At 35.0% G+C, this 27,946-nt stretch overlaps 1 protein-coding gene and 1 pseudogene across 3 annotated transcripts; one reads left to right on the top strand and one right to left on the bottom strand.

Moving 5' to 3' along the window:
* Window positions 1-2,139: 2,139 nt before the first annotated feature.
* On the top strand, window positions 2,140-7,505 carry LOC105774466 (probable LRR receptor-like serine/threonine-protein kinase At1g53430). Of its 3 annotated transcripts, none has more exons than XM_012596967.2 (21): window positions 2,140-2,280; window positions 2,413-2,484; window positions 2,563-2,634; window positions 2,704-2,775; window positions 2,856-2,927; window positions 3,014-3,085; window positions 3,165-3,245; window positions 3,325-3,396; window positions 3,568-3,627; window positions 3,777-3,845; window positions 4,119-4,181; window positions 4,276-4,311; window positions 4,422-4,474; window positions 4,669-5,066; window positions 5,153-5,345; window positions 5,444-5,587; window positions 5,683-5,807; window positions 5,923-6,133; window positions 6,232-6,469; window positions 6,565-6,715; window positions 6,827-7,505. In XM_012596967.2, coding segments are annotated over exons 3-21 (2,520 nt in total). In that variant the 5' UTR covers window positions 2,140-2,280; window positions 2,413-2,484; window positions 2,563-2,632; the 3' UTR covers window positions 7,235-7,505. The 3 variants fall into 3 exon arrangements, with proteins under 3 accessions (XP_012452421.2, XP_052488138.1, XP_052488139.1); XM_052632178.1 differs by having other exon boundaries at window positions 2,213-2,305; XM_052632179.1 differs by lacking the exon at window positions 3,165-3,245 and having other exon boundaries at window positions 2,213-2,305.
* A 53-nt stretch (window positions 7,506-7,558) lies between these two features.
* On the bottom strand, window positions 7,559-22,815 carry LOC105774467 (probable LRR receptor-like serine/threonine-protein kinase At1g07650; annotated as a pseudogene).
* Window positions 22,816-27,946: the final 5,131 nt, after the last annotated feature.

Below are 27,946 nucleotides of genomic sequence, written 5' to 3'. Positions count from 1 at the left end.
TTAAAAAATCGCAATTAAGCCCCTACTTTTTTTTTGCACTCAATTAGGTACTTGAACTTTCAAAATGCATCAAAAAGACCCTAAAACTTTTTCAAAAAAAAATTTAAGCCCTTGCTTTTATTAAAAATTAGAAAAAATTATTAAAATTAAAATCAATAAAAGCTATAAATATTATTAAATTTTAATAAAATTCCAATATTAAAAATCGTAAAAAATATAAAAATTGTAAACTTTTATAAGAATCATAAAAATCATAAAATATATAGAAATATAAAAATTATAAAATTTTATAAAGTCGTAAGAAAATTATACAAAATGTAAAGAAATATAAAGTTCAGTAAATTTTTTAAAAAAATTATCGTACCAAATGAAGCATTTTATAATTTCCTAACTTTTATTGATTTTTATTTTTATCATTTTTCGCCACATGTCACATTTGTGTTACGACATCGATGATTTTAATTGAAAAAAAACTAAGGGTGGTTAATTTCTTTTATGATTTTTATAAAATTTTACAATTTTTATGATTTTATAAAAAAATCTAATTTAAAAAATCTAATTTTTTATATTTTATTAAAATTTAATAATTTTCTAAAATTTATTTTTATTTTTATAATTTTATTTCTAATTTTTAATAAGAGCAAGGCTTAATTGCTTTTTTGCAAAAATTTAAGGGTTTTTTTGATGCATTTTGAAAGTTCAAATGCCCAATTGAGTGATAAAAAAGCAGGGGCTTAATTGCTTTTGTTCTGAAGAAGTTTGAGGGCCTTTTTGATGCATTTTGAAAATTCAATTACTCAATTGAGTGCAAAAAAAAAAAAAGAAAAAGAGGGGCTTAATTGTTTTTTTTTTTTAAGTTTGAGGGCTTTTTACCCCTTAAACTTTAAATTTTTTGTAGAATATGCAAAGGCAAATTTGAGGGTCCAACCCCCAAATGAAATATTTTCATTTTAGTCCTCTTATAAATAGAGAAACTATATATTAATTTGTATCTATGAAAATTTTATAATTAAATTTTGGCCCCAGCTAAAAATATTTGTGGGTTCGCCCCTAGGAATATGAGTAGGATTGTTTTATTTAAGTTGTGGAGGACTTGTGAGTTAGATTGTCTATGATTTTACATTCCTATTATTTAATTATTTGTAGTTTTGCTTAAAGTAATACTAGGAATCAACTTTTTTTTTACATTCCTATGAATTAGCCTTTAGCTAAAATAAAGATTTCAAGTATTATTTTATATATTCATGATTTTATTTATACATTATTATATTTAGAAAATATATGCAAGACAAATTTTAAAAATAAATTCTTTCAATTAAAATTATAAATTAATTTTTCTAAAATTATCAATAAATTTTATTATTAAAATATTTAAACTAAATATTTATTAAGAATAAAACATATTATAAAAAGTAAATATATAAATATTATATTCTAATTAAAAGAATAAATTTATAAATTATAATTACGAATAATGTAACTTTCTATAAAATATTTTGTGAACCATAATATAATTTTCTAGATTTTAATTAATACCTTAAGTAATTTTTTTAGAAATCATATATATACAACTCACACACGTCTGGCACACGTGCACACAACACACGCAGATGATCCCCGCAACTCAAACTCACAAATGTATGCATGCATGCTCATGCCGGGAAAATCATGAACATATTCTTTGGGATAAATAAGGAGAGAAGAGACCTGAAACATGTTGTCAGTGCAGAGGCATAGAATAGATTGTGAGCTTGCGTTTTAATCTCAAACTAAATTTTTTGTTTCACTTCTGCATTCTCAGCGACTTGAGGTCAAACAGGATCCATGGAAAAATTCCGGACTCGTTAAGAAATCTGATGAAACTTCAATACCTGTAACTTCCTTGCTGTCTATTGCTTATTTTGGTTCATAATGTCTTTTGATGTTTTTCATATATACATATGAACTCCTAAATTCACAATAATCCTTAATTTATGACAGTGATCTTTCTTCAAATGATCTTGATGGGCCTATACCTGACTTCTTTGGCCGAATGATGTCATTAAATGTTCTGTCAGTATTCTCCAGAATTCTTCCACACTAGCATTTTATATAATTTTTCTTGTTTAGAATTTGACCATTTGTTTTGCATTATTCAAATTCAATCTATTTGAAACTCTTTCCTCATTTTCTTTACTAATCTTCTCCTTTTTGTTTTTTGTGTTGTTGAAGTATTCTATCTGAAAACTGGCTAAAAGGTTCAATACCAGAAAATCTGGGCAACTCATCTATTACAACTCTGTGAGCAGCAAACTCCTGATTTTATGTTGTATACTTAACCATTAGCATGGGATATGTTTTTATACTATGAAAATTTATATATAAATATATATACACTTTTTATTGAATCATCATTTTGTTATTTGACTGTAGGGACTTGGCAGAGAACCAACTATCTGAAGAAATTCCTGAGAGTTTAGGAAACATTTCGAGCCTTGAGCACCTGTAATACTCTTGCCATCAATGACCTCCCATTTTTTTGCTTCTTGGTTTTTCCCACACTCATCATTCAGTATTTCACAGGCGTTTATCTGATAACCAGTTAACTGGGACGCTTCCTAAATCTCTTGGAAACTTACAGAATCTCTATGGAATGTAAGGCTTTCTTTTTTTCTTTATACTCTAAGGTTGAACCCAAACTGACTTATCTTGGTCGGCTTGCAGGGTGATGGCAAACAATAAACTTCAAGGAAAGCTGCCTCAAAGTTTTGAAAATCTTACAAGCTTAAGGCAGTTGTAAGGAAAACTTTTACTCTTCCATGTTGTTTATCTCTGTTTAAACTATATCTTCTGATTATTGCTTTGTCCATCTGCAGCAATGTTAGGGGCAATGAATTCATTGGTCCAGTCCCAGCATATATTGGAAACTGGAACCAGCTGCAGTTACTGTAAGCACCCTTTTTCCACTTATTACAGGTTTTAAAGTTCTGAACTTTGATCAGGATATTTGCTTACAACGTTTTGGTATTAACAGTGTACTTCAAGGTAACCGTTTTGAAGGCCCTCTTCCTAGTACAATCTCCTCCCTGGACAAGGTCACTGAGATGTAATGTTCTTATTCCTCAACTTTGAATTGAAATAATATCATTGGTTTTTTTTTCATATGTTTGATATCCTCCTGTTAGGCGCATTGCTGACTTGTATGGAAGAAAAGGAGAACTTTTCCTATTTCCAAATATTTCAAGAATGACACAACTTGAAACTTTGTGAGCTTGTGAATTGATTAGTCTTTCTTTGTCCAGGTAGTTCAATCTTCAAACTCACGCTTAGCCTTTCTTTCTGTAGGGTCCTGAGAAACTGTTCAATCAATGACTTAATCCCACCATATCTTGGTGAATTCCTTGCACTGAGCCATCTGTAAGTCATTTTCTCAAGTATAATAGAAATGTTTAGAAACAAGTGCGATACAGAAATGAGATTGAACCCTTAATTATTTTCACTTTTCAGCACATGAATTAGAATCATTCTTTGCAGTTTCAGCAATAATCAAGTATTCCATTTTCTGGTCTTTTTCTTTCTCTGATATAGGGACTTGAGCTACAACAAATTGACTGGTGAAGTCCCAGATTTCGCAAACCTAACAAATTTGTAAGAGAAACTGCATTAGATGTGTGTTAGCACCTATTTAAATTAAAACGTTGTTTCTTTGATCTGAAAATTAGTTTTTATTATGTCAATGTTCTCTCCTAGAGACAATCATATTGTTTGTGATAACTATTGTTTTACCTTTTTATCAGATATCTTCGAGCAAATAAGTTAATAGGGCCAATTCCTACACTGTCTACAAATAAGACAGAAGCAAATCTGTAAGTTCTTATTTCATTTTTACTTTCACCAATGCAGGTAGTTTAGATAGATATAGTATAAAGAAAACCAAGTGTAATTCTTCCAGGTGCATGAATTGTTGGCTTAAGTAACTGAAAGCAAATTGAGAAATTATCATCTCTTGATATATTACAATGATCAGTATTTGTAAATTACATGAATTCTTTCTTTTGGAAAATAATTACTAGCAGTATTCAAATAGAACATAATTTGTTCTCGAGTTAAAGTTCATTGTGCTTTTAATTGTCGTGCAGGGATTTCTCAGAGAACAATTTCACCTATTCATCTATTGCAGATTACAGATCCAACAGGAATACGTAAGGCAAATGAGGAAAAGAAAGTTTACCATTTTGTTTATAGCTTCTATATTAATTAATAGTTTTTTTTTTTCTTCCATGCCTAAATTTTCAGGAATTCATTTGCATGCTGCTCTTCATCAGCAGACTTGTAAGCTCTAGCTTCATTGCTTCTTTCTCCATTTTATTTTGAGCAAGCAATGGTATATATATACATAAATGCAAGTTCTAGTTCTAACCCCTTCTTTTCCTACTTTAAAGGGATAGTGCATGGCAAAATAACAATTTCTCCTGTGGCGAGGATCAATTGGAAAGTAAGTAGCCTTTTTATTGCCATTTACTTTGCATCGTTACCTTGAACTTTAGAATGAAATTGGAAAAGTTCCAAACATCAGCAGGCTACTGTCAATGCCTTAGCAAGCTTGTTTTATGTTTTGACATGATCAGCTTCTTAGTACTTGAAAAGCAAGGCTTTGCTAATGATCGATAACTGATGTTTGGCCTGCAGATGATCGGTTCTATATTAATTGTGGAGGTGACAAGGTAACAACAGCCCAAGGTACATTCGAAAGTGATGTAAATCCAGAAGGAGCATCAACATTCTATATCAGTGATGACAAGAAATGGGGGTACAGTAGCATGGGGATATATGACCCAGAGCAAATCTTTTCCATGAGTTACGCCAAATCAATTGAATCCCATGCGGATTGTGGATTTGAAAGTATTCAAAATAAGGAGATATCACTATACAAGTCAGCTCGTGTTTCTCCCATATCTTTGAAGTATTTCGGGTTCTGCATGAAAAATGGCTTGTACAAAGTAAAACTTGATTTTGCTGAAATCACATTTAAAGAGAAAGCGGATCATAAGAGTAGGGGGAATCGCCTTTTCGATGTCCTTATTCAGGTAAACTTAAACTTTTTCTTTTCTCCATTAAATCATCTATAAGAACTCAATGAACTTGTACTTATCATAACTAACTGGGACTGCAGGGTACAAAGGTCTTAGCTGATTTTAACATTAAAGATGTTGCTGGAGGTCTAAACAAGAATGTTTCTCGGACATTTCAAGCTGAAATCAAGGGGAACAACCTTGAAATTCACTTATATTGGGCTGGGAAAGGCTCAAAACGTGGTCCTTATGAACTCTACGGTCCTCTTGTTTCAGCTATTTCAGTAGAGCCTGGTACCACACCTCTTCATGCTAGCTTGTCAGCCTTTCTTTCTTCTTTTTTTTTCTTGCCATTAATTTTTAACAACTACCAACTTCATGTTTGAATGCAGTTCTCAAACCTGTAAAGCCTTCCAAAAAGCTCTCTCCTTTAACCATTGCTTGGATTTCAGGATCCATTGTTCTATTCCTGGTTCTGGTTTTTATTTGCCTCTGGAAAATGGGTTATCTTCGTGGCAAGGAATCAAAAATCGAAGGTAAAGACTAAATCAATAAGATTTAACTAAGAGTTTAGCTACTAGATCGTGTTACTGGCACGGCTCTTATTTGTTTCTTTGTATACTGTTAACAGCACAAAAAGAACTTATTTCACTGCCTGGTGGAGGACTTTTTACTTATAAGCAACTAAAAGTTGCCACACAAAATTTCAACAACGAAAACAAGATAGGTGAAGGAGGGTTCGGGGCTGTCTTCAAGGTATGGTCTCTTTATTCCTTGCTGCTTGATGGTAATGACAAACTTTCAAGCTCTTACCTGTCACTGCTGTCGGCATGATTTCAATGAGAAAGCTCTTATTTTGGCACAAATATAGGGAGTGCTTCCCAATGGGACAACCATAGCAGTAAAACAGCTTTCTGCAAAATCAAAGCAAGGGAGTCGTGAATTTGTCAATGAGGTTGGTGTTATATCAGCTCTGCAACACCCAAATTTAGTAAAACTACTAGGATGCTGTATAGATGAAAACCAACTGCTTCTAGTCTATGAGTATATGGAAAACAATTCCCTTGCACATGCATTATTTGGTAAGCCCGTATGATCCTATGTTTAACAATTATTCAAACATTCTACACTTTTGATGTGTAGTTTTTAACAGACTGATAACATGAATATCACCATTCAGGTCCTGAAGAACTGAGAGTGCAACTTAACTGGGCGATCCGATCTAAAATTTGTCGTGGAATAGCTAAAGGATTGGCATTTCTCCATGAAGAATCGAAACTAAAGATTATTCACAGGGATATCAAGACAACAAACATTCTTCTTGATAAGGATTTTACTGCAAAAATATCCGATTTTGGATTTGCCAAGCTTCATGAAGGCCATCAGACCCATGTCATTACCAAGATAGCTGGAACTACGTAATGATCGAAATCCATTTTTATCTAAACTTTCATGCTCTTCCAAGACTTAAATTTTATAAATCGATTGATCAAAAATTTTAATGTTCTTACAGTGGATACATGGCTCCTGAGTATGCCATGAGAGGTCATCTGACCAGTAAAGCAGATGTATACAGCTTTGGAGTAGTCTTGCTTGAAATTGTCAGTGGACAAAACAGTGCCAGTTATAGGCCAAATGATGAGAGTGTTTACCTTCTAGATTTGGTAAGTGTTGTATATAGATTATATATATGTATGTTTCTATCTTCTCTCACCTTGGCACCTTGGAGAATGACCATCATGTTTGTCCTGAAACTGAATGAAACGACCCTGCAGGCTTATGTTTTGCAAGAGAAGGAGGATCTTTTATCACTGGTTGATCCTATTCTAGGATCTGAGTATGCAGCAAAAGAAGCCAAAATGATTCTAGAATTAGCAATGCTTTGCACTAACCCATCTCCTACACTTAGGCCTAGAATGTCTGAGGTGGTAAAGATTTTGAAAGGAAAAAGTCGGCTTAATTATACTCCATCTCTTGCCCCCTATTCAGCTGATGGTTTTGCACGGGCCAAGGCAATAGCTAGCCGTTCATTTTCCAACTATTCACGGAGCATGTCTAGGGAAGAACCATCTAACCCTGCGAGTTACGAGTTCAGCATTAAGAAAGAAGAAGTGCATATCTCTGCTGATTACACCCCAGAGATCGCTGATGAGACTGGAAGATCCCCTCTTAATAATGTCTAAATTTCTACACAAGTAACTTTCCTAGGCCGTTTCAAGTCTGGTACACTTGAAACTGTTATATATAGTTTTTCCTTCTTTCTTCTGATGTAATATCTTAGTCACTACTGTTTCCATTGTAGCATTGCCTAAATAAACATGAAAAGAATAGTCTCTTAGGAGTGATAATAACTTGATGGTTCAGTAGCCAAATGTGTATCATAATCATTCCCAAGTTGATGAATTTCCTTCATCTATCATGCTGATAAGTTTCTTTTTCTTTTGGATAACTAAATAGTTTTTTATTTCATTATCAAAAGAAGCAGAATAATCTGTGACAAGCTAGGAGATGTAACAGAAATAATAGCTAACAGAAAAATTATGACCACCATACTGTAATGGTAGGTTTTTGGGTTTTCTGAAAAGAACACTTTCCATTTATGGTCAATGCATTTTTACCATTCAGTTCTGTTTCTTGTACTGACATCTATCAGAATAGTTGCTTATGAGAACATGTTACTTGGCTGAAGTTCGAACTTATTTGGTATAGATCGTGGGCAGATGTTGAAGATGATCCAATGGATGTAGAATCTGATGACTGAATGATGGATGGATTTTCACTTCTCTGGAGGATAACTTGATCGAACTCTGTTAAAGATTTAAACCTCATGCCATCACCATAAGAGCTTGGTTCGCTGATGATTTCATGAACATCAGTACGACCTTCGAGCATGCTCACCACTTCAGATATTGTAGGCCTGAGTGCTGGTGATGGATTAGTGCATAACAGAGCTACCTTTAGGATCCTCATTGCTTCTTCTTTGTCAAACTTTGTACCAACTTTGGATCCTGCTGGAGTTGAGACTCAAAACTAAGCAATTACAACAAAGTCTTATGCTTTAAGCAATAGTGACTTGCTGAACAAACAAGAAAATCGAGCTAGAAGAACAAGAAAAGATTGCCTAACTTAAACCAGAAACAAAGAGAAAATTTTTTTAATGATTCATCATCATCTCAGAAAAGGAACAAAACATTACATATAACAATATATTAACTTGTCAAAATGAAGAAAGTGTCACCTAAACACACCTAACTCCACTAACAATGTCTTGAAACTTATAAAACATTGATTTCACACTTGGTTAAGCTAATTTATCAAATCTATCAGCACCAAATTACAACAAATTCATTACAAACTTAGTTCAATTGTAACTAGGTAACAAAACATCATCAAAATAACAAAATGATAGTTGCATGTGCTTTTGCTGCTAACTGCATGGCTCGATCCCAAGGGCTACATGTAAGCCAACTTCTAACAGATCCACTAGCTCCAAAGGATTTCCTTTTTGTTGTAGCACAAGAGCCTGAGATAAAACTTACAAAAGGGAAAAAGATAAGAAAATGATGGAGAATGCAATTAACCCCCACCCCAAGTCTGAATGATCAAATGTTGGTGTTAGAGACAGTATGCAAGCTGGTTCAGCTTTAGCTTGAACAACAACTCTCGTGACTTGAAGAAGAAATAAAGTACAAATTTGCTTTGATAAGAACAGAATTGAAAGGCAAAAGAAAAAATGGAAAGTATCTGAATGAAAAACAAACTGATTTTTTTCATTAACAAAGTATTGGCAAGTTGCCATTACATATATCAAGCATAAGTTGAGCTTACAAGTCAAAAAGCTACCTAAACACTTACCTAACACCACTTAATACATTGAAAATAGTTATACTAGCTTGCACAAGTTGATTTGCTAAATTTTCAGTCAATTAACATCTAAAATTACATCAAAAGATTTACCAACTAAGTCCTAAAAGAACTAAGTTACAAACTATAAACTTAAAGCAAAAAAAAAAAGTTGAATTTGGATAGCATTCATAAGCTCCAGCTGCTGCCTACTTGTCACGAGTTGCATGTCCTGTTTCTTAGCTTCATTTGAGCTGCATGGCCACGATTGCTGGTGCTTGTGTTGCATGGGAACAAACTTCAACACTCCTCCTTAGTTTCCGTGCTTGTAACACCTAGTTGTTTCCTTATCACATGTAGCTTGATGCTAAAATGCTTCGTTCTACCATGGAAAACAATATTCTTTGCAATTGCAACAGCAGACTTGTTATCACAATAAATCTCTGTTGCTCTTTCTTGATGTTGGTTCAAATTGACTAGGATTTTCCTAAGCCATATGGTTTGATTTACAACTCCAGCAGCAGCAACATATTCAGCTTCTACTGTTGACTGTGCCACAAGATTTTTCTTCCTCGAGCTCCAGCAAAACATACCTGAACCAAGAGTAAAAGTATATCCAGAAGTGCTCTTCATATCATCACTCGAACCAGCCCAGTCACTGTCAGTATAGCCTATCAACTTCAGACTTTTAGCTTTGTTGAACAACACACCATAGCCAAGAGTGCCTTTGATGTGCCTTAGCACTCTCTTTGCTGCTTGAAAGTACTGGTCATTGCAGCAATTCATAAACCTTGATAGCACACTAACAACAAACATGATATCAGGCCTGGTTGCTGTCAAATACAGCAAGCTACCAACAAGACTTTTGTACATTGATTCACAGATAGGCTCACAATTTCCTTGGCTTGATAGTTTCATACCAACAACTATAGGTGTGCTACTTGACTTACATTTCTGCATAGAGAACTTGTTTAAGATCTTCATAGCAAAGGTTTTTTTACTAAGAAAAATTCCATTTTTGGTTTGCATCACCTCCATTTCAAGGAAGTAGTTCATTCTGCCTAAGTCAGACATTTCAAACATGTCCTTCATTTTGGTTTTGAAATCAACCAACATAATTTTGTCTCCTCTTGTCACCAAGAGATCATCTACATTAAAGGGACAAAATGAGCTGTGTTTCAACTTCATTCTTCTTGACATATAGTGTTGGCTCACTAACACTTCTCTTAAATCCCAAACTGACCAAATAGCTGTTAATTCGAGCATACTAGGCTCTAAGAGCTTGCTTTAAGCCATATAAGACCTTTTTAAGTCTGTACACCATGTGCTCCTTGCCAGATACAACAAAACCTTGAGGCTGGTCTATGTAAATTTCTTCTTCCAGAAAGCCATTAAGAAATGCAGACTTCACATCTAACTGATGAATGGTCCACTGTTTTTGTGCAGCCAAAGCAACTAATAACCTGACTGTATCAAGTCTGGCTACTGGTGCAAAAGTCTTCATGTAGTCTAGGCCATATTTTTGGCTAAAGCCCTTGACAACTAGTCTAGCTTTCAGCTTGTTTAAACTGCCATCAACATTATGTTTGGCTCGATAGACCCATTTTACACCAATGGTCTTTCTGTTAGCAGGCCTTTTAACCAGCTCCTATGTCTGATCCTTCTGAATCATGTTGATTTCTTCAACCATGGCTTGCTTCTATCCTTCATTAGCCCCAGCTTCTTTAAAATTGCTTGGTTCCACTATGGAAACATGTGCTCTCTCATAAATTTCATCCAAGAGTCTTGTGCCCCTGATTGGCATATCATCAATGTCCATTTCAGGACCAATCTAATCAGGTTCAGCCTGATCAGCCATAAGCTTTTCAAAAATAGCGTCTGGCTCGTTTCTTTCCCAATTCTAGCATCCTTTTTCATCAAAGACCACATATCTGCTCACTTGGATCTTATTTGTTAAAGGATCCAAGATCCTATATCCTTTCTTGATTGAGCTGTAGCCTACCAGAATACCAGGTTGGGCCCTTTTTGACAACTTGTCTCTCTTTACAGCTGATGTATGAGCTTAACATATGCAAGCAAAGACTTTCATATGAGCCAATGAAGGTTTAAATCGGAACCAAGCCTCAAATGGAGTCTTATGGTCGAGTGCCTTGGTTGGTAGCCTGTTCTGAATGTAAACAACAGTGTCAACTGCTTCAACCCACATGGTCTTGGGCAAATTCTTCTCAAATAGAAGGTACCTGGCCATATCCATTAAACGTCTATTTTTTCTTTCACTTACCCCATTCTGCTGAGGTGTATAGACATTGGTCAGCTGATGTTAAATTCCTGCATCATCACAGTGAGCTTGAAACTAAGTGAGGTGTACTCAGTCCCATTGTCTGACCTTATGGTCCTTAGCTTACAGCCTATTCCAGTCTCAACAGCTACTTTAAACTTTAAAAACACTTGAGCTACCTCAGATTTATATTTCAAGAAGAAAATCCAGCAATATTTGGTACATCATTAATGAAAATAATGAAGTACCTGTTCCCATTGAGTGATTCAATCTTCATATGACCACACACATCAGTGTGGACAAGCTACAATCTCTCTGATGCTCTCCAAGCTTTGTTGGTAGGAAATGGAAATCTGGCCCATTTTCCAAGTTGACAAACCTCACAAACTTCATCCTTCTACACTGTGTTGGTGAAGTTTTCAACCAAATCTTCACTGACCAACTGAGCCATCAATTTGAAGTTAGCATGCCCAAGCCTTTGGTGCCGAAGCTTGGAGTCTTCAATAGAGGTAATGCAGGCTGAGTATTGTGAGTCACTTGGCCAGTTGAATTCGAAGCAATTATCAGTCATAATGACTGTCATGAAGCTTGATCCATTTGGATTAATAATATGACACTCACTACCCTTGAAAACCACTGAGTAGCCTTTTTCAAGCAATTGAGGAATGCTTAGAAGGCTCCTGTTAATTTCAAGCACCAATAGCACATTTGGGATGACTTTCCCACCTGTGGGAGTACATATTAACATATCCCCTTTTCCTTCAGTCTTTATAAACTGACCATTGCCAACTTTTACTTTGGTTTTGCAGCTTCTGTCCAAAGTTTTGAAAATGGTTGCATTTGGTGACATGTAGTTAGTGCAACCACTGTCCAATAGACAACTTTTTGAGCCCTTCTTCTGACCAGTTGAGCATGGCACATCAAACACTTGCTCCTCTTGATCACTACTTTCCTCAGCCACTCGAGCTTCAATTTTTTGTTGTTGTGCTTGATTCTACCTAGCTCTACCCTTTTTTTTACAAACCCTTTCAACATGCCCCATTTTCTTGTAATGTTGAAATTTTGCATCTGGTCTAAACCAGCATTTCTCTTTTGGATGGCCAGGCCTTTTACAGTGCCTGCAGGGTTGGTCCCCTCTTCTTGCAGCATCCGACATAGGCCTGTTTTTCCAAGACTTTTTTCCTTTGTAGGCAGTGGTGCTCGAGGCAGCTTTGGCCTTGGCTTGAAAAGCACCTTCTTGGTGCTCCTCCATCCTGCTAGCTCTCATTTGCTCTTGAGCATAAAGGGCATTGATTAGCTCAGTTAGAGAGATGCTTGCTAGGTCTCTTGAATCCTTAAGAGATGAGATTTTTACCTCATATCTTTCAGGCAATGTTGAGAGCACCTTCTCCTCGATTCTTGCTTCATTGAACTGTTCTCCTAGTAATATTATGTTATTCACCACAGCCATGATCATATCAGAATACTACTTCATTGTTTCTTCTTCATTCATCTTCAAATTTTTGAAATCTCTTCTTAGATTCAACAATTGCTGCTACCTTGTCCTCTCTGTGCCTTGGAACTCCTCTTTGAGCTTGTCCCAAGCTTGCTTTGGTGTCTCACAAGCAATGATTTTGGTAAAAATGACATCTGAGACACAGTTCTAAATGCAAGACATGGCTTTATGCCTCTTGTTCCTCTCATCAGCATGTTGTCTGATCTGAGCCATTGTGGGATTGGCCTTAAGTGGTGCTGGCTCAGCATCAATGTTCACAACTTCCCACAGATAAAAGGCCTGTAGGTAAGTCCTCATCTTAACCACCCATATATGAAAGCTTTCTCCATTGAAGACTGGTGGAGCTACTGGAGAAAATCCTGAAGAAGCAATTCGAATTATGGTTCAAGTGCAACATGTCCACTAAGAAAAAGGCTCTAGATTCCAATTGTTGGTGTTAGAGACAATATGCAAGCTGATTCATCTTTAGCTTGAACAGCAAGTCTCGTGACATGGAGAAGAAACAAAGCAGAAATTTACTTTGATGAGAACAAAATTAAAAGGCAAAAGAAAAAATAGAGAGTATATGAATGAAAAACAAACTGATTTTTTCATTAACAAAGTATTGGCAAGTTGCCATTACATATATCAAGCATAAGTTGAGCTTACAAGTCAAAAAGCTACCTAAACACTTACCTAACACCACTTAATACATTGAAAATAGCTATACTAGCTTGCACAAGTTGCTTTATTGAATATTCAGTTAATCAACATCTAAAATTACATCAAAATATTTACCAACTAAGTCCTAAAAGAACTAAGTTACAAACTATAAACCTAAAGCAAAAAAAAGTTGAATTTGGACAGCATTCATAAGCTTCAGCTGCTGCCTACTTGTCACGAGTTGCACGTGCTGTTTCTTAGCTTCATTTGAGCTGCATGGCCACTATTGTTGCTGCTTGTGTTGCATGGGAACTAACTTCAACATCAAATACAAACTTTCCCTCCAATGTCATGTGAGTTTTTCTGTTTATACAAAGGATACCATCATTTCATGTCAATGATGTAAAATGATGTCTTCTTTGAATTTAGAATGCAAGCAATTTGAATATTCAAATAATATATTATGCTCAAATTGAGACACAACGAAGAAATTAGTGGATATTGTTCTTACCCAATCTAGAAGGCATATGAAATTTTCATTTGCTTGGTATTTCATGTTGTTCTTCCTATCAAAAATCTCCAATGCTACTACTCCAAAACTGTAAAGATCTGCCTTATAGGTCAAATAGCCCCATAATGCATATTCTGGTGCCATGTATCCTCTGCAGACATAAGATGTTCATTCTGTGAACTATAATATTATTCAGATTGTATGGTTGCACGAGTTAATTTTACTGGTAGCTTTTTACACGTTTATGCTACGACTAAAACTACTGTTATTCATGATACCTTTTCATAACAAACAAGTACATAGGCACAAAGCTGGAAACATTGAAAAGGTATTCCTTTCAAAGAGATCATTATTTACGTGGATAAAAATTGGTGGAACAGTGCATGTATTCGAGGCAGTAGTTACTACTACTAAGTGCTAGAGTTTTTTCAACTCAATTTTTGATGTACTACTTTTCTACATGCAGAATCTAGGTACTGTAATATTCTTGTGCGTGTGGCAATTCTACTTTCAGGGATGACATTAAAACCAATTTTCATTCACTATACTCATGCCATGCATCATTAAAAAAATACATTAAAAAGGGAAGGATAAAATGAACATCTTGATATCTGAATGAATTGAAAGTTCAGTTAGATGCTCATATAGTTAATGGTTGGAAATTATTTTGCAATTATTGAATGGAAAAAGAAGGAAGCTCACATAGTTCCAGTAACTCTGGTGCTAATGTGGGTTTTTTCGTCTCCATCAAGCCTGGTTAGACTAAAGTCAGAGATCTTAGGACTAAGGTCCTTTTCAAGTAATACATTAGTGGCTTTGATGTCCTTGTGAACAATTCTAAGAGGACAATCATCATGCAAGAAGGCCAAACCTTTTGCGATACCAATACAAATTCTAAGCCTCATTAGCCAGTCCAACATCAGTTGGACTTCCTTTATACCTGTCATCGACATAAGTTACAAAACAAGTAATTGATTCATTTCTTTTCTTTTTTTAATATGGATGAGTCAAGCGGTAAAAGTCATTTTCAAGCTTACCAAACAAAGTAAGTCCAAGATTATTGTTTTCCATGTATTCATATACCAGTAATAACTGATCTCCTTCATCACAACATCCATATAGTCTAACAACATTTGAGCGTTGTAGGCTTGAAATTATGCGTATTTCATTCACAAATTCACTGTTTCCTTGCTTTGATCTTGAAGAAAGCTACTTAACTGCAATTATCGTACCATCTAGTAGTATGCCCTACATTGAAGAAAAAGTGATTTTTTTCACATTTTTAAATTGTATCTCTCATGTAAGTTTTATGTTTTATATGTATTTGTTGAAATATGTGAAACTCATATATTTTAGGGATATATTTTAAAGTTATTTAGGTAGATAAATCTTAGAATAAATCATTTGAGATATTCTAAGATTATTTTATTTTATCTTTTCGTTATATTTTAGTAGTTTATTAGAATAAGGGAATTATTTTTCCAATTAGGTTATGACTCTTTTCTCTATTTAAATTCAGTTCTTTAGTTAATAATAGTTTTATTAAATGCTCTCTTGAAAACTTTCATGGCATCTGAGCTAGGTTAAATCTTTAGTAACATCATGGTTAAAACAACCTTCACTGGAGATAAGAGATCTAGTAATCAAACAGAGGTAGAAAGTTCTACTGTTGAAACAACTACAGAGAGCACAATGACTCAAGGGACAGAGGAGCTCACCTCTCTTTTCAACTAACATCTCACAAGCTGAATGGCAAGAATTATTTGGAATGGTCGCAGTCCGTAAAGTTAGCAATTGATAGGCGCGACAAGCTAGGTCATTTAACTGGAGAAGTCAAGCAACCACAGGTGGACGATCCAACGATGAGCAAGTGGAGGTCAAAAAATTCTATGATAATTGCGTGGCTTATTAATTCAATGGAAGCATCCATAGGTAAACCTTTTCTTTTTCTCCTAACTGTTAAAGATGTTTGGGACACTGTGAAAGATACCTATTTAGATTTAGAAAATGCTTCATAGATCTTTGAGTTAAAATAAAGCTCTCAAAAGCTAGACAAGGTGAAAAGGAAGTTACTTTTTATTATAATGAGATGATGTCTCTTTGGCAAGAACTAGATCAATGTTATAATGATGAATGGGAGTGTCCCGAAGATGGTGTAAAAGCTATGAAAAAAGAAGAGAATGAATGAACTTATTTATTTTTGGTTGGTTTAAATAAAGAATTTGATGAAGTGAGATCTTGGATCTTAGGAAAAAAACCGCTTCCAAGACTCCATGAGATTTTTTTTGAGGTTAGAAGAGAGGAGACAAGGGGAAAACTAATGTTAAGGCCAGGACTTGAAGCTAATGATGATAATTCTACACTTGTAACTATTAAAAATAATGATGATAGTGAAAAAAGGAAAAAACCTTAGTGCGATCACTGCAAAAAATATTGGCACACTCAGGAAACGTGTTTAAAGCTCCATGGAAAACCGACTAATGGAAAAAAATAAGAGTGGTAATGGTCATGGCTTACAATCGGGGGATAACAGAGCTTTCCAAAGAACTAATGAAAATTATGAGGGCCAAAGTTCTCTAGAAGAGTCTCCATTCACTAAGAAACAATTAGAGCATCTACATAAGCTTTTTCAATCACCATAGTTTCAAATGAATTCTACTATTCCTAACTCATCCAATAATCCTTCTTCCTCTTTTGCCCAATCAGGTACTGATATTTCTATTTTTTTCAGTCTCAGGCCTTGTAAAACAAACATGCGGATCGTTGATTCTGGAGCTAATGATCATATGACTAGTAGTCATTTTCTTTTCTCAACTTACACACCTTGTGTAGGAAACAAAAAGATCAAAGTAGCAGATGGGTAATTCTCGGCAATAGCCGGGAAAGACACTATTAAAATTTCGCTTTCCTTGGTTTTACATGATGTTTTACATGTGCCAAATCTAGCTTGTAATCTCATATCGGTCAGTAAATTATCCCAGTCCTTGAATTGTCATGTTATATTTGACTCCTCTATGTGTAAATTTCAAGACATGGTCTCGGGAAGGATAATTGGAAATGCTAAAGAATCTGGTGGATTCCACTTTCTTGATGACAACCATCTAAGTCAACCAACAACTACTTTATGTTTAAATTTTGTTTCTAGTTTTGATAAGCTTAAGATTTGACATTATAGGCTTGGACATCTTAATTTCAACTATTTAAGATATTTGTTATCAAATTTATTTAAAAATAAAGTCCTTCTTCATATCACTGTGAATTTTTTGAATTAGCTAAACATCATCGGTCATTCTTTCCGCCTAAAAAATATAAAGCTTTCAAACATTTTTCGTTAACTCACAGTGATGTTTGAGGACCTTCGATAGTCTCAACTTTTTTAGGAAAACGTTGGTTTTTCACATTTATTGATGATTATACTCTCATTTTTTTGGTGTTTTTATTAGAAGATAAGTCTGAAGTTAAAAATGTGTTTCAGTCTTTTTATGCTATAGTGAAAACACAATTTGGTGTGAGAATAGAAGTGTTTCGGAGTGACAATGGTGGGGAATTTTTTAGTGACCAAATTAGGTGTTTTCTTAACCAAACATGGAATAGTCTACCAAAGCTCTTGTACAAATACACCACAACAAAATGAGATTGCAGAAAGAAAAAACATACATCTTTTGGAAGTAACTAGAGCCTTGATGTTCACTAGTCAAGTACCACGTTATCTTTGGGGCGAAGCCTTGTTAATAGCCACATATCTTATTAATAGAATGCCCAGTAAAACTCTAAATTATAGAACTCCTTTACGTCTCTTTAAAGATAACTTTCCTAATTCTAAATTGATAACAGATTTATCCCTCCCAGTTTTTGCGTGTAGTGTTTTTGTTCATCTTCACAACCAAGGTAAACTAGATCCTAGAGCAAAAAAATGCATCTTTGTTGGCTATACTTTTAATAGAAAGGGTTACAAATATTATGACCTAGTTGATAGTAAGATTATTGTTACCATGAATGTCACATTTGTTAAAACGCAATCTTACTTTGATTCTAAAATTCAGGGAGGGAATTATAGTAAGGAATATTATATAATTGATCAAGAAAAGACTAGGAATATACAACATAGGGATTCTAATAATGGGGAAGATGAATTTATGATTAACATAAAAATTAATGATGTTAATGTTGTTAATAAAAAGGAGTATGAAGGTGTAGAGTCTGATCATGAGAATAAAGAACAAACAAAGGAGTTAATTGTTTGCTCAAGAAGAAGCCGAAATCAAGAAAGTGGAATCCACCATACTCATCACCAAGAATCCGACCCGCAAGATCTTGTCAAAAGTCCAGGTAAAGCTCATATTCTAACCAACGAATTTTCTGATTTAGCTATTCCAATTGCTAAAAGAAAATGTGTTAGAAATGTTGTCAAATATCCCATGTCTAATTTTGTTTCCTATAAAGCCTTGTCTTCGACATTTTCAGCCTTTGTTTCGTGTCTCAATACTATGAAAATACCCAAAAATGTGAAAGATGCTTTACAGGTTCATGAGTGGAAGGAGGCTATTTTAGAGGAGATTAGCGCTCTTGAAAAAATAGGTACATGGGAAACAATAGAATTACCTGTAAGGAAAAAATAGTGGGTTGTAAATGGGTGTTCACAACCAATTCAAATCGGATGGATCTTTAGATAGATACATAGCCTGACTGGTGGCTAAAGGGTACACTCTAACATACGGGATAGATTATCTTGACTCATTTACTCAGTAGCCAAATTAAACTCTGTTAGAGTTCATTTATCAATTGTTGTTAATCTTACAACAACTAGATGTGAAGCATACCTTCCTAAATGGGAAACTTGAAGAAGAAGTTTACATAGATCCTTCTCCAGGTTTTGAAGAAAAATTTGGAACTTGAGTATGTAAGCTCAGGAAATCTTTGTATGGTCTAAAGCAGTCTTCTCGAGCTTGGTTTGAACGGTTCACTCAAGTTGTTAAAAAACAAGGTTACTCACAAGGGCAAGCTAATCACACAATGTTCTATCGACACTCACAAATAGGTAAATTATTAGTTTTTATGGTTTATGTCGATGATATCATTCTTACAGGAAATGATGTAGATGAAATAAGGTGTCTCAAGGAGCATCTAGCATTAGAGATTAAGATCAAAAAATTGGGTCTTTTGAAATATTTTCTTGGAATGGAAGTTGCTCGATCAAAGAAGGGTCATGTGGTCTCTTAGAAAAAATATATGATTGATCTTTTAAAATAGGCTGGGATAAGTGGTTGCCGCCCAATTGACACACCAATTAATCCAAATGTAAAATTCAAAAATAAAGAAGGTTGATTAGTTGATAAAGGGAAATACCAAAGATTAGTTGGTAAGTTAATTTACATATCACATACAAGGCCAAACATAGCTTTTGCAGTGAGTTTAGTGTTTCAATTTATGCACTCCCCAATGGAGGAACATGAAGAAGCAATGTTTCAAATTTTGAGATACTTGAAGAGTTCATCTGGAAAGGGCTTATTCTTCAAGAAATTCGAACAAAGAGGAATTGAAGTTTATACAGATGCAGACTGGGTAGGCTCAATAGTAGATAGAAGATCTACATCAAGATACTGTACATTTGTTTGGGGAAACTTGTGACTTGGCGAAGCAAAAAACAAAGTGTTGTAGCAAGAAGTAGTGTAGAGGTTGAGTTTAGATCAGTGGCTCAAGGACTTTGTGAAAAGATGTGGTTAAAAAAATTATAGAAGAGCTGAGGAAACCAATAACTTCACCAAGGAATTTGTACTGTGATAGCAAAGCTGCCATTAGTATTGCTCACAACCCAGTCCGGCATGACAAAGCTAAACATGTTGAGGTTGATAAACACTTTATCAAGGAGAATATTGAAGAAGGCCAAGTGTGCCTGTCGTTTGTTCCTTCAAAATAACAGATTGCTGACATACTCACCAAAGGGATCTCTAAGACAAACTTTGATTTTCTTGTAAGCAAGTTGAGCATGATTGATATATTTGCACCAACTTGAGGGAGGGTGTTGAAATATGTGAAACCCATATATTTTGGGGATATATTTTAAAGTTATTTGTAGATAAATCTTAGAATAAATTATTTGAAATATTCTAAGATTATTTTATTTTATCTTTTAGTAGTTTAGTAGAATAAGAGAATTATTTTCCAAATTAGGTTAGGACTCTTTTCTCTATTTAAATTCAGTTCTTTAGTTAATAAAAGACAGAACAATTTTATTAAATACTCTCTTGAAAACTTTCAGTATTTTTCTAGGATACCCAATAAAGGAGGTGGAGAAGTGTTGAAAAATAATGATGATAGTAGAGTTGTATGTCACCTTGTAGACAAATCTAAAATCACCTTTCTCAATTTTATTTTCTGAATCAAAGTTGTTTGTGGTCGCTTTGACTTGTCTTAAGGTAAATACTCCGATTTTCAGATCTAATCCTCTAAGTCTTGTTCAAGGTACAAGTTCAATATGCTAAAATGAGCTATATCTAATAGAGGCATGACATTGATTTTTTACTTAGTTTGTTAGTGTGGTATTAGTGAATGATCAATCTTATCTTCAAGTTTCATTTTTAATTTAACAATCTTATTTGACATGAGTGATTATCTTAATTTCTATGATAGCTGAGCATATTTTTTTATCATAACTATGAAAAGTAACTTTAAATCCTTGTACAGTTCCATAGTACATGGAAATATTTAAAAGATTTCAAAGGTTTATCTCTTCTGTAACTTCTCAGCTACAGCTGTATGCTTCATTTTCATTTGTATATTTTCATAAAAAACTAAAAAAGTGTAATCATGCTGCTATAAATTTTTTTCCAAACTTAAATTTGATGAAGTCGATATACATTCCCTTCTTCCCTTGATATTCTCTCCCACAACCAACCTTTCCACCAAAGAGCACCCAAAATCATAAAAATTAGGATCAAAAGCAAAACTACAGCTCCAACCACAATTAATATCCTCTTTAGTCTATCATTCAGAGGTTTAAACTCTACACAAAATCAACAAACTAGTCACACTCAAGTTGTTTTATATATATATATATATAATAGTTCATAAAATTAAAACAACTCCACACTTCAAATTCATACAATAAGTTATCACATCACATTGAGAGACAAACACACTGTATTCAGGTTTAGAAGAAATATATGAAAGATTCAATTTTATGAAATGACTAGCTTATCGTTCTTAGTCAAAGACATTGGCATGCATCTTCTTTACGCCCATCACAAATTTAAAATATCAAGCTCAGATAAATATGTTAGCATGAGAAGAAAACATAGGCTTCTATTCGGAGTGTGTAACTTACTAGATTTCATAGAGATGGCTGATATCAAAGGGCCATAAGTTCCCCTCTTTGGTGCAGCTGTTGTTCCCTTCCCAGCCCAATGAAAGTGAATCTCCAAGGTCTTTTTCCTTATAGTAACAACCTTTTAAATTCACGAATGCATTCCTTATCAACCCATTTGATTGTGTTTCTAATGTTAAAATCCTTCAACATGCATGTCCACGATGGTCATAAAACTAACTATAAATACGACAAAGGCAAACGCACCTATCGAACAATAATATAGCTATGGTGAGTAAAGATATCGTATCCACGAGGACTAAAAGTATTAGTAATTACCGTTTTCTTATTATTAAGCCAAAAATTTGGAGTGATGAGTTTTAATATAAAATTACTAAACTAATTTAACTAAGAACACAACAGAGAATGAATCAAGGAAATAATCGAATATTAACTAATGAAAGAAATAATACCCAGGAAAGAATCCACCTAGACTTCACCTATTATTATGAATCTAAATTAAACGATTTATTCACTTGGTGTCTTGATCCGTAGAAATCCCTAAATTATGTTACTATCTCTTTCAAGAGTAAGAACAACTAACTCTAGGTTGATTAATTGAAATCTTTTTCTAATTAAAACCCCTATCATCGCATTAACTCGATTTATGGATTCCTCTATTAGATTTGACTCTAATTCGATAGATTTATGTCAGTCTATTTCTAGGATTGCATACAATTCCACTCAATCATGCTAGATCTACTCTTAAATAGGAACTTTTCCTCCACTAAATTAAGCACATTACACATGAATTAATATCCCAAAAATATTAAAACAAGAAATAAACCCACATAATTAAGAACAAGAATAAAGTATTTATCATGTAAATCAGAAATCAAATAATAGAATGTCTTAGGTTTCATCTTTCCTAGGTATCTAGGGAATTAGTTCATAATCCTGAATGAAAACATCTCAAAATTAGAATAACCACAAGACATTAAGAAACTCATAAAAACTTCAAAAGCAATTAAAAAGAGATCTTCGATCTTGATGGAGATCCGCTTCCGAGTTGGCTCCAATGGTGTTCTTCAAGTGTTTTCTTCGATCTTCTCTGATGGCTCTCATATCTCTTCTTCTATTTGGTATTTATAGACTTTAGAATGCTCAGAAAGCCTAAAAATTATGTTTTTCCACGTATTTGGGAAGCAATGTGCGAAATTGACATGGGCTGGCACATGGGCGTGTGCCCAGCCCGTGTGGCTCCTAAAATCTGCTCTTTTTCTCTGATTTTTGCTCCTTTTACTCCCAAATGCTCATCTAAGTATAAGAACATGAATTAAAGGGATTAGGAGCATCAAATTCACCAATTTGCATAAATAATCATCCAAAAATGCATTAAGAATGAGATTAAAATATGTTAGTTTTATAATTTATCAGTCCCCTACAATAAACTAATTAAATCAAATGATTGGAGCAGTACAAGACAAGGAGAGCATGTGCAACGTGATTTAATACATGTATAGAAACATCAAATACCTGCCTTCCAAGACTATAGAAAGAATTACTATCTCTTATTACTATTTCTGCAAAGTGAAGTTTCACAGTATAGTTTCCATTTCCTAAGTAGAGAAGATAATAAGTGAGCGAGAGGGGAGAGACGTGTGCTGTGGTGTATAAGTCAGAGTCTTTCATCTTGAGCACAGATACGTTATATGCTATATAGTCAGTTGAGGTGATATTTTTATCCCAGAAATGTCCTGTGCTACTAACTTCCCATTTTGATCCTGTTGGAACTTATTTCGTTTCACCTCATTGGTTGTGATCAGTTTCATAATCAATGTTTCCTATAGTAGTTTTTTCCCCACCCCACCACAATTTATATGGAAAGAATACTGATCTATAGAAAAAATAGGGTAAAGTGTTTATTAGATGTACACAAACTAACCAAAGAAATGTAGAAAAAATTTACAGTTATTTGATAAATTGAGTATACGTATTGAACACCCTAAAACACAACACAGAAGAAGATCAAAACATGAATGAAAATACAATTGAAGCACATACTAGCATTTCTTAGTTAAACCAATGCAAATTACCTTCTAAACATGGAAAGCTTTGCAAACACTTCCTCAGTGGTCTGTATCATGGTAGAATCATGAAAGAAATCAATTTATGTGAAATAGAATTGGAATTCATTTAGAAGTTTGGTAAGTTGAAAATTAAAAGGTCTAGATTTCTCTTAAGAAGTTTGTTAAATTGGAGCTTACAAATTCTTTCCTCCAGTGAGCTTTTGAACAAGTTTTTGATAGAACATCAAAATAGTTACTCCGTAAACTTTGAAAGCTAAAAGGAAAGGACACATGTACTTGAATGTCCAATGAAGAACTTGAGGGGAAAATTGTTCTTACAGTGATTCACGACAATCGAGTGGTACATATTCCAACGAAAAATTATTATAAGAAAGATCTATTTCACTGCAAAATAAATTTATGTTTCTTCAATTACATTGTGAATGCATGTTATGTTCCTGTATAGATGACCAAACATTTCACTGGATGATAAGTATTCAAAACCACTTTCAAAACATTACGAACTTTTGGAGTTAGATTAAGCGTATGTAGTTTGTTTATTTATTCTTTTAGATAGCTAAAGACATTGGAATTGAATACCTAATGAGGTTTTATTGGCCTAAATAACAACAAATATATCAGTAATCATTATATAACTTCTGAATGCTAAACATTCGAAATAGGATCTCTGTTCAGGTCACATGGTTAACATGACTTTTTCATGCTACCAAGTTGCGATCGAATCTAACTGAAACTATTTGAAAATGAAGACTAATACATAAAGTCTATTCCTATGAGCACACCTGAATATATTTTCATAAAAAAAGGTATAAATATCGAGGCATCGTAAAGATGGAATTAATATGAATTACCTGTGACTATTTAAGTTCTTGATCCAATAAGGAATGGGACCACTGATTGAGTTGTTTGTCAGATACCTATTTAATTAGCATCATAAATCACATTAGGTAAATCATGAATGAGACTAGAAATGTCATTGAAAAATAATACATAAAACTATTTGAATTGGAGCAAAACAGTCAGGATTTGTTTAAGGAGTATCGATAAAGAAAACCATTTGATTAATGATCAACCTACTGATGAGACTAGACAAGCTTGATTGAGAGATGGCTCATGACTGTTCTTGTAGATTCACAACTCTATTGACGATTAGGTAATCACTTTGATTATTCACTGTGAGTTTGTTAAAAACTGGATTATTTGGATTTCTGTATTCTTAGAGACGAAATATCTCACGGATGTATGAAGTATGTCAAGGCTTCTATCAACCAGATAAGAAAGATAGGTCACTTACGACATACCTTATGAATTTCAATAGTATACGAGAAGCTTAATGTTTTGCTATCATTCAGCTCAGATGTGAAAGTTTAATAGACTCTGTTAAATAAACTTAAATGAAAGTTAAGAGTTATGTAAGTGAAAGGTCAAGAGTTATGTTGTTTTTAATGGGTTTAAATTAGTAGTTTTTTGTTTAGGAAAATGAAAGGTCAAGAGTCATTGGTTTATGGTTATTATTAGATTTTAATATTTTTAGTTTTTTTGTTGTTTTAAAGGGTAGACTATAGCCTATAAATAGTTTGTAAGCTTTTGATTTTATAAGAGAGAACAATTTTATATTGAGAACATTTTCTACAATTTGGTATCTAAGTTATGGAGAGTGTGACTAGTAATGTGCCATTGCCTCGACTAACAAAGGTGAACTATGAAAATTGGAGCATCCAAATGAAAGCTCTTCTCGGGTCTCAAGATGGTTGGGAGGTGGTCCAAGAAGGTTTCGTAGAACCGACAACTACTGCGGGATATACGACGGCTCAAAACAAGGCGTTGAAAGAAATGTGGTCGAAAGATAAGGCGGCATTGTACATGTTATTTCGAGCCGTTGATGAGTCAAGCTTTGAGAAGATTGAAAGTGCGACAACTTCAAAAGAAGCGTGGGACATTTTAGCAAAGGTGTACAAAGGAGCCGACCGAGTTAAACAAGTCCGCCTTCAAACTCTTCGTGGCGAGCTGGAAGGCATGAAGATTAAGGAATCGGAAGGTGTCTCCGACTACATCACGCGTGTTCAAACCGTGGTGAACCAATTCAACCGAAACGGAGAAGCGTTAACCGATGCACGAGTTGTGGAAAAGATTTTGAGATCATTAACTGACAGTTTCGAGAATGTCGTATGTGCCATAGAAGAGTCAAAAGATCTAGCAACGCTCACAGTCGATGAACTTGCAGGTTCTCTCGAGGCACATGAACAACGTAAGAAGAAGAAGAAAGAGGAGACACTCGAGCAAGCACTGCAAACCAAGGCATCAATCAAAGACGAAAAGGTTCTCTATTCTCAAAGCTTTCGAGGTAGAGGCCGTGGTCGTGGAGATCGAGGAAATGGTCGTGGTGGAAAAGGTCGTAGTCAAAAAGGGAATTATGAAGAGAAGGAGCATTCAAACTAGCAAAATTGGCGTGGAAAAAGACGTGGTCATGGAAGAGGCGGATGGTCGAATTATTCCAATGTCGAGTGCTACAAGTGTGGCAAATATGGTCACTATGTGAAGGATTGTAATTCTGATAAGTGTTACACTTGTGGTAAGGCGGGACATGTCGCGAAAGAATGTCGCTTCTCAAAAAAGGTGGAAGAGACAACCAACCTAACGACGGAAAATGATGAGGCAAAAGAAGGTTTTCTCTTGATGGCACACAACGAAGTCAACACCAACAACAACATGGTGTGGTACCTTGACACGGGTGCAAGCAACCATATGTGTGGGCTCAAGCACCTATTCAAAGAGATGCAAAAGGTTGAAACGGGACATGTGTCATTTGGAGATGCGTCGAAGGTTGAGGTAAAAGGCCAAGGTACCATTTGTTATTTACAAAATGATGGGTTAGTTGGGTCAATCCATGATGTGTATTACGCACTAGACCTTAAGAGCAACATTCTGAGTATGGGGCAACTCATGGAAAAAGGTTATTCGGTACTTACGAAAGATCGGGTGTTACACTTGAAAGATAAGGAAGGGTGTTTGGTCGCTCGAGTTGAAATGGAGAGAAATCGCATGTTCAGGTTGAATCTGAGAAGTGTTCGAGAAAAGTGTTTGCGAGTTGATGTTGAAGACAAGGCGTCGCTGTGGCATCTCCGTTTTGGCCATCTACATTATGGTGGTCTAAACGAGTTGGCGAAGAAGAATTTGGTGCATGGGCTACCAAACATGGACTATGAGGGAAAATTTTGCGAAGAATGTATGCTCGGTAAGCATGCGAGAACTTCGTTTCAAAAGAAGGCAGAATATCAGGCTAAGCAACTTCTCGAATTGATTCATACCGACATATGTAGACCAATCACCCCCGAATCTTTTAGCGGTAAAAGGTATTTCATTTCTTTTATCGACGATTTCTCACGAAAAACTTGGGTTTATTTTCGTAAAGAAAAATCTGAGGCATTTGAGGTGTTCAAGAAGTTCAAAGTGATGGTGGAAAAAGCAACTGGTAGACACATCAAATCTATACGATCTGATAGAGGTGGCGAGTATACTTCGACGGCTTTCATAGAGTATTGTGAGGAGCAAGGCATAAGACGATTCCTAACCGCACCGTACTCTCCCCAACAAAATGGTGTGGCCGAGAGGAAGAATCAGACTATTCTCAACATGGTTCGATCAATGCTCAAGAGCAAGAAGATGCCGAAGGAATTTTGGGCGGAAGCCATGCAATGTGCCATCTATGTGCAAAATCGATGTCCACATGTGAAGTTGGATGATCAAACACCACAAGAGGCTTGGAGCGGACAAAAACCATCAGTTTCTCATCTTAAAGTATTCGGTAGTGAGGCCTATGCACATGTGTCGGATCAGCGAAGAACGAAGCTCGAAGACAAAAGCAAAATGTTTATTTTTATTGGGTATGATGAGAAAACAAAATGATACAAGCTACTCGACCTGATAAGTAAGAAGGTTGTGGTAAGTCGTGATGTACGATTCAATGAAGCAAGCGAGTGGGATTGGAATAACTCAACGGAGGTTATCATCAAAGATGGAGGATCATCAATCGCTACACCAACAATCATACCGCCAAATCCTGAAACTACCGATGATGAAGATGAACCGCAACAACCAAAAATGCGAAGTTTGCAAGATTTGTATGATTCAACAAATGAGGTACATATTGTATGTCTTTTGGCAGATTCCGAGATTATAAGTTTTGAAGAGGCGGTGCGAGACAAGAAGTGGCAAACTGCTATGGATGAGGAGATTAAAGCAATTGACCGCAACAACACATGGAAGTTAACGGAATTGCCGAAAGGAAGTCAGCCCATTGGTGTGAAGTGGGTCTTCAAAAGAAAGATGAATGCTCAAGGCGAGTTAGAACGGTACAAGGCGCGACTTGTTGCAAAGGGATATAAGCAAAAGGAGGGGATCGATTATGATCAGGTATTTGCTCCCGTTGTAAGAATGGAGACAATCTGGTTGCTCATTGCACGAGCGGCACAATTTAAATGGCCAATATTTCAAATGGATGTCAAGTCGGCATTCTTGAATGGTGTGCTCGAAGAAGAAGTCTACATCGAACAACCACCCAGGTATATGAAAAATGGAGAGGAGAAGAAGGTGCTGAAATTGAAGAAGGCACTTTACGGGTTGAAGCAAGCACCGCGGGCATGGAATACTCGTATCAATACAAACTTCAAGGAGAATGGGTTCAAACAATGTCCTTATGAAAATGACCTCTACGTGAAGAAGAATGGAGGTAA

Source organism: Gossypium raimondii, chromosome 6, assembly GCF_025698545.1.
Source record: "Gossypium raimondii isolate GPD5lz chromosome 6, ASM2569854v1, whole genome shotgun sequence".
NCBI lineage: Eukaryota > Viridiplantae > Streptophyta > Magnoliopsida > Malvales > Malvaceae > Gossypium > Gossypium raimondii.
Note: the sequence above shows the minus strand (reverse complement) of the source record. Positions and strands in the feature narration are given on the sequence as shown.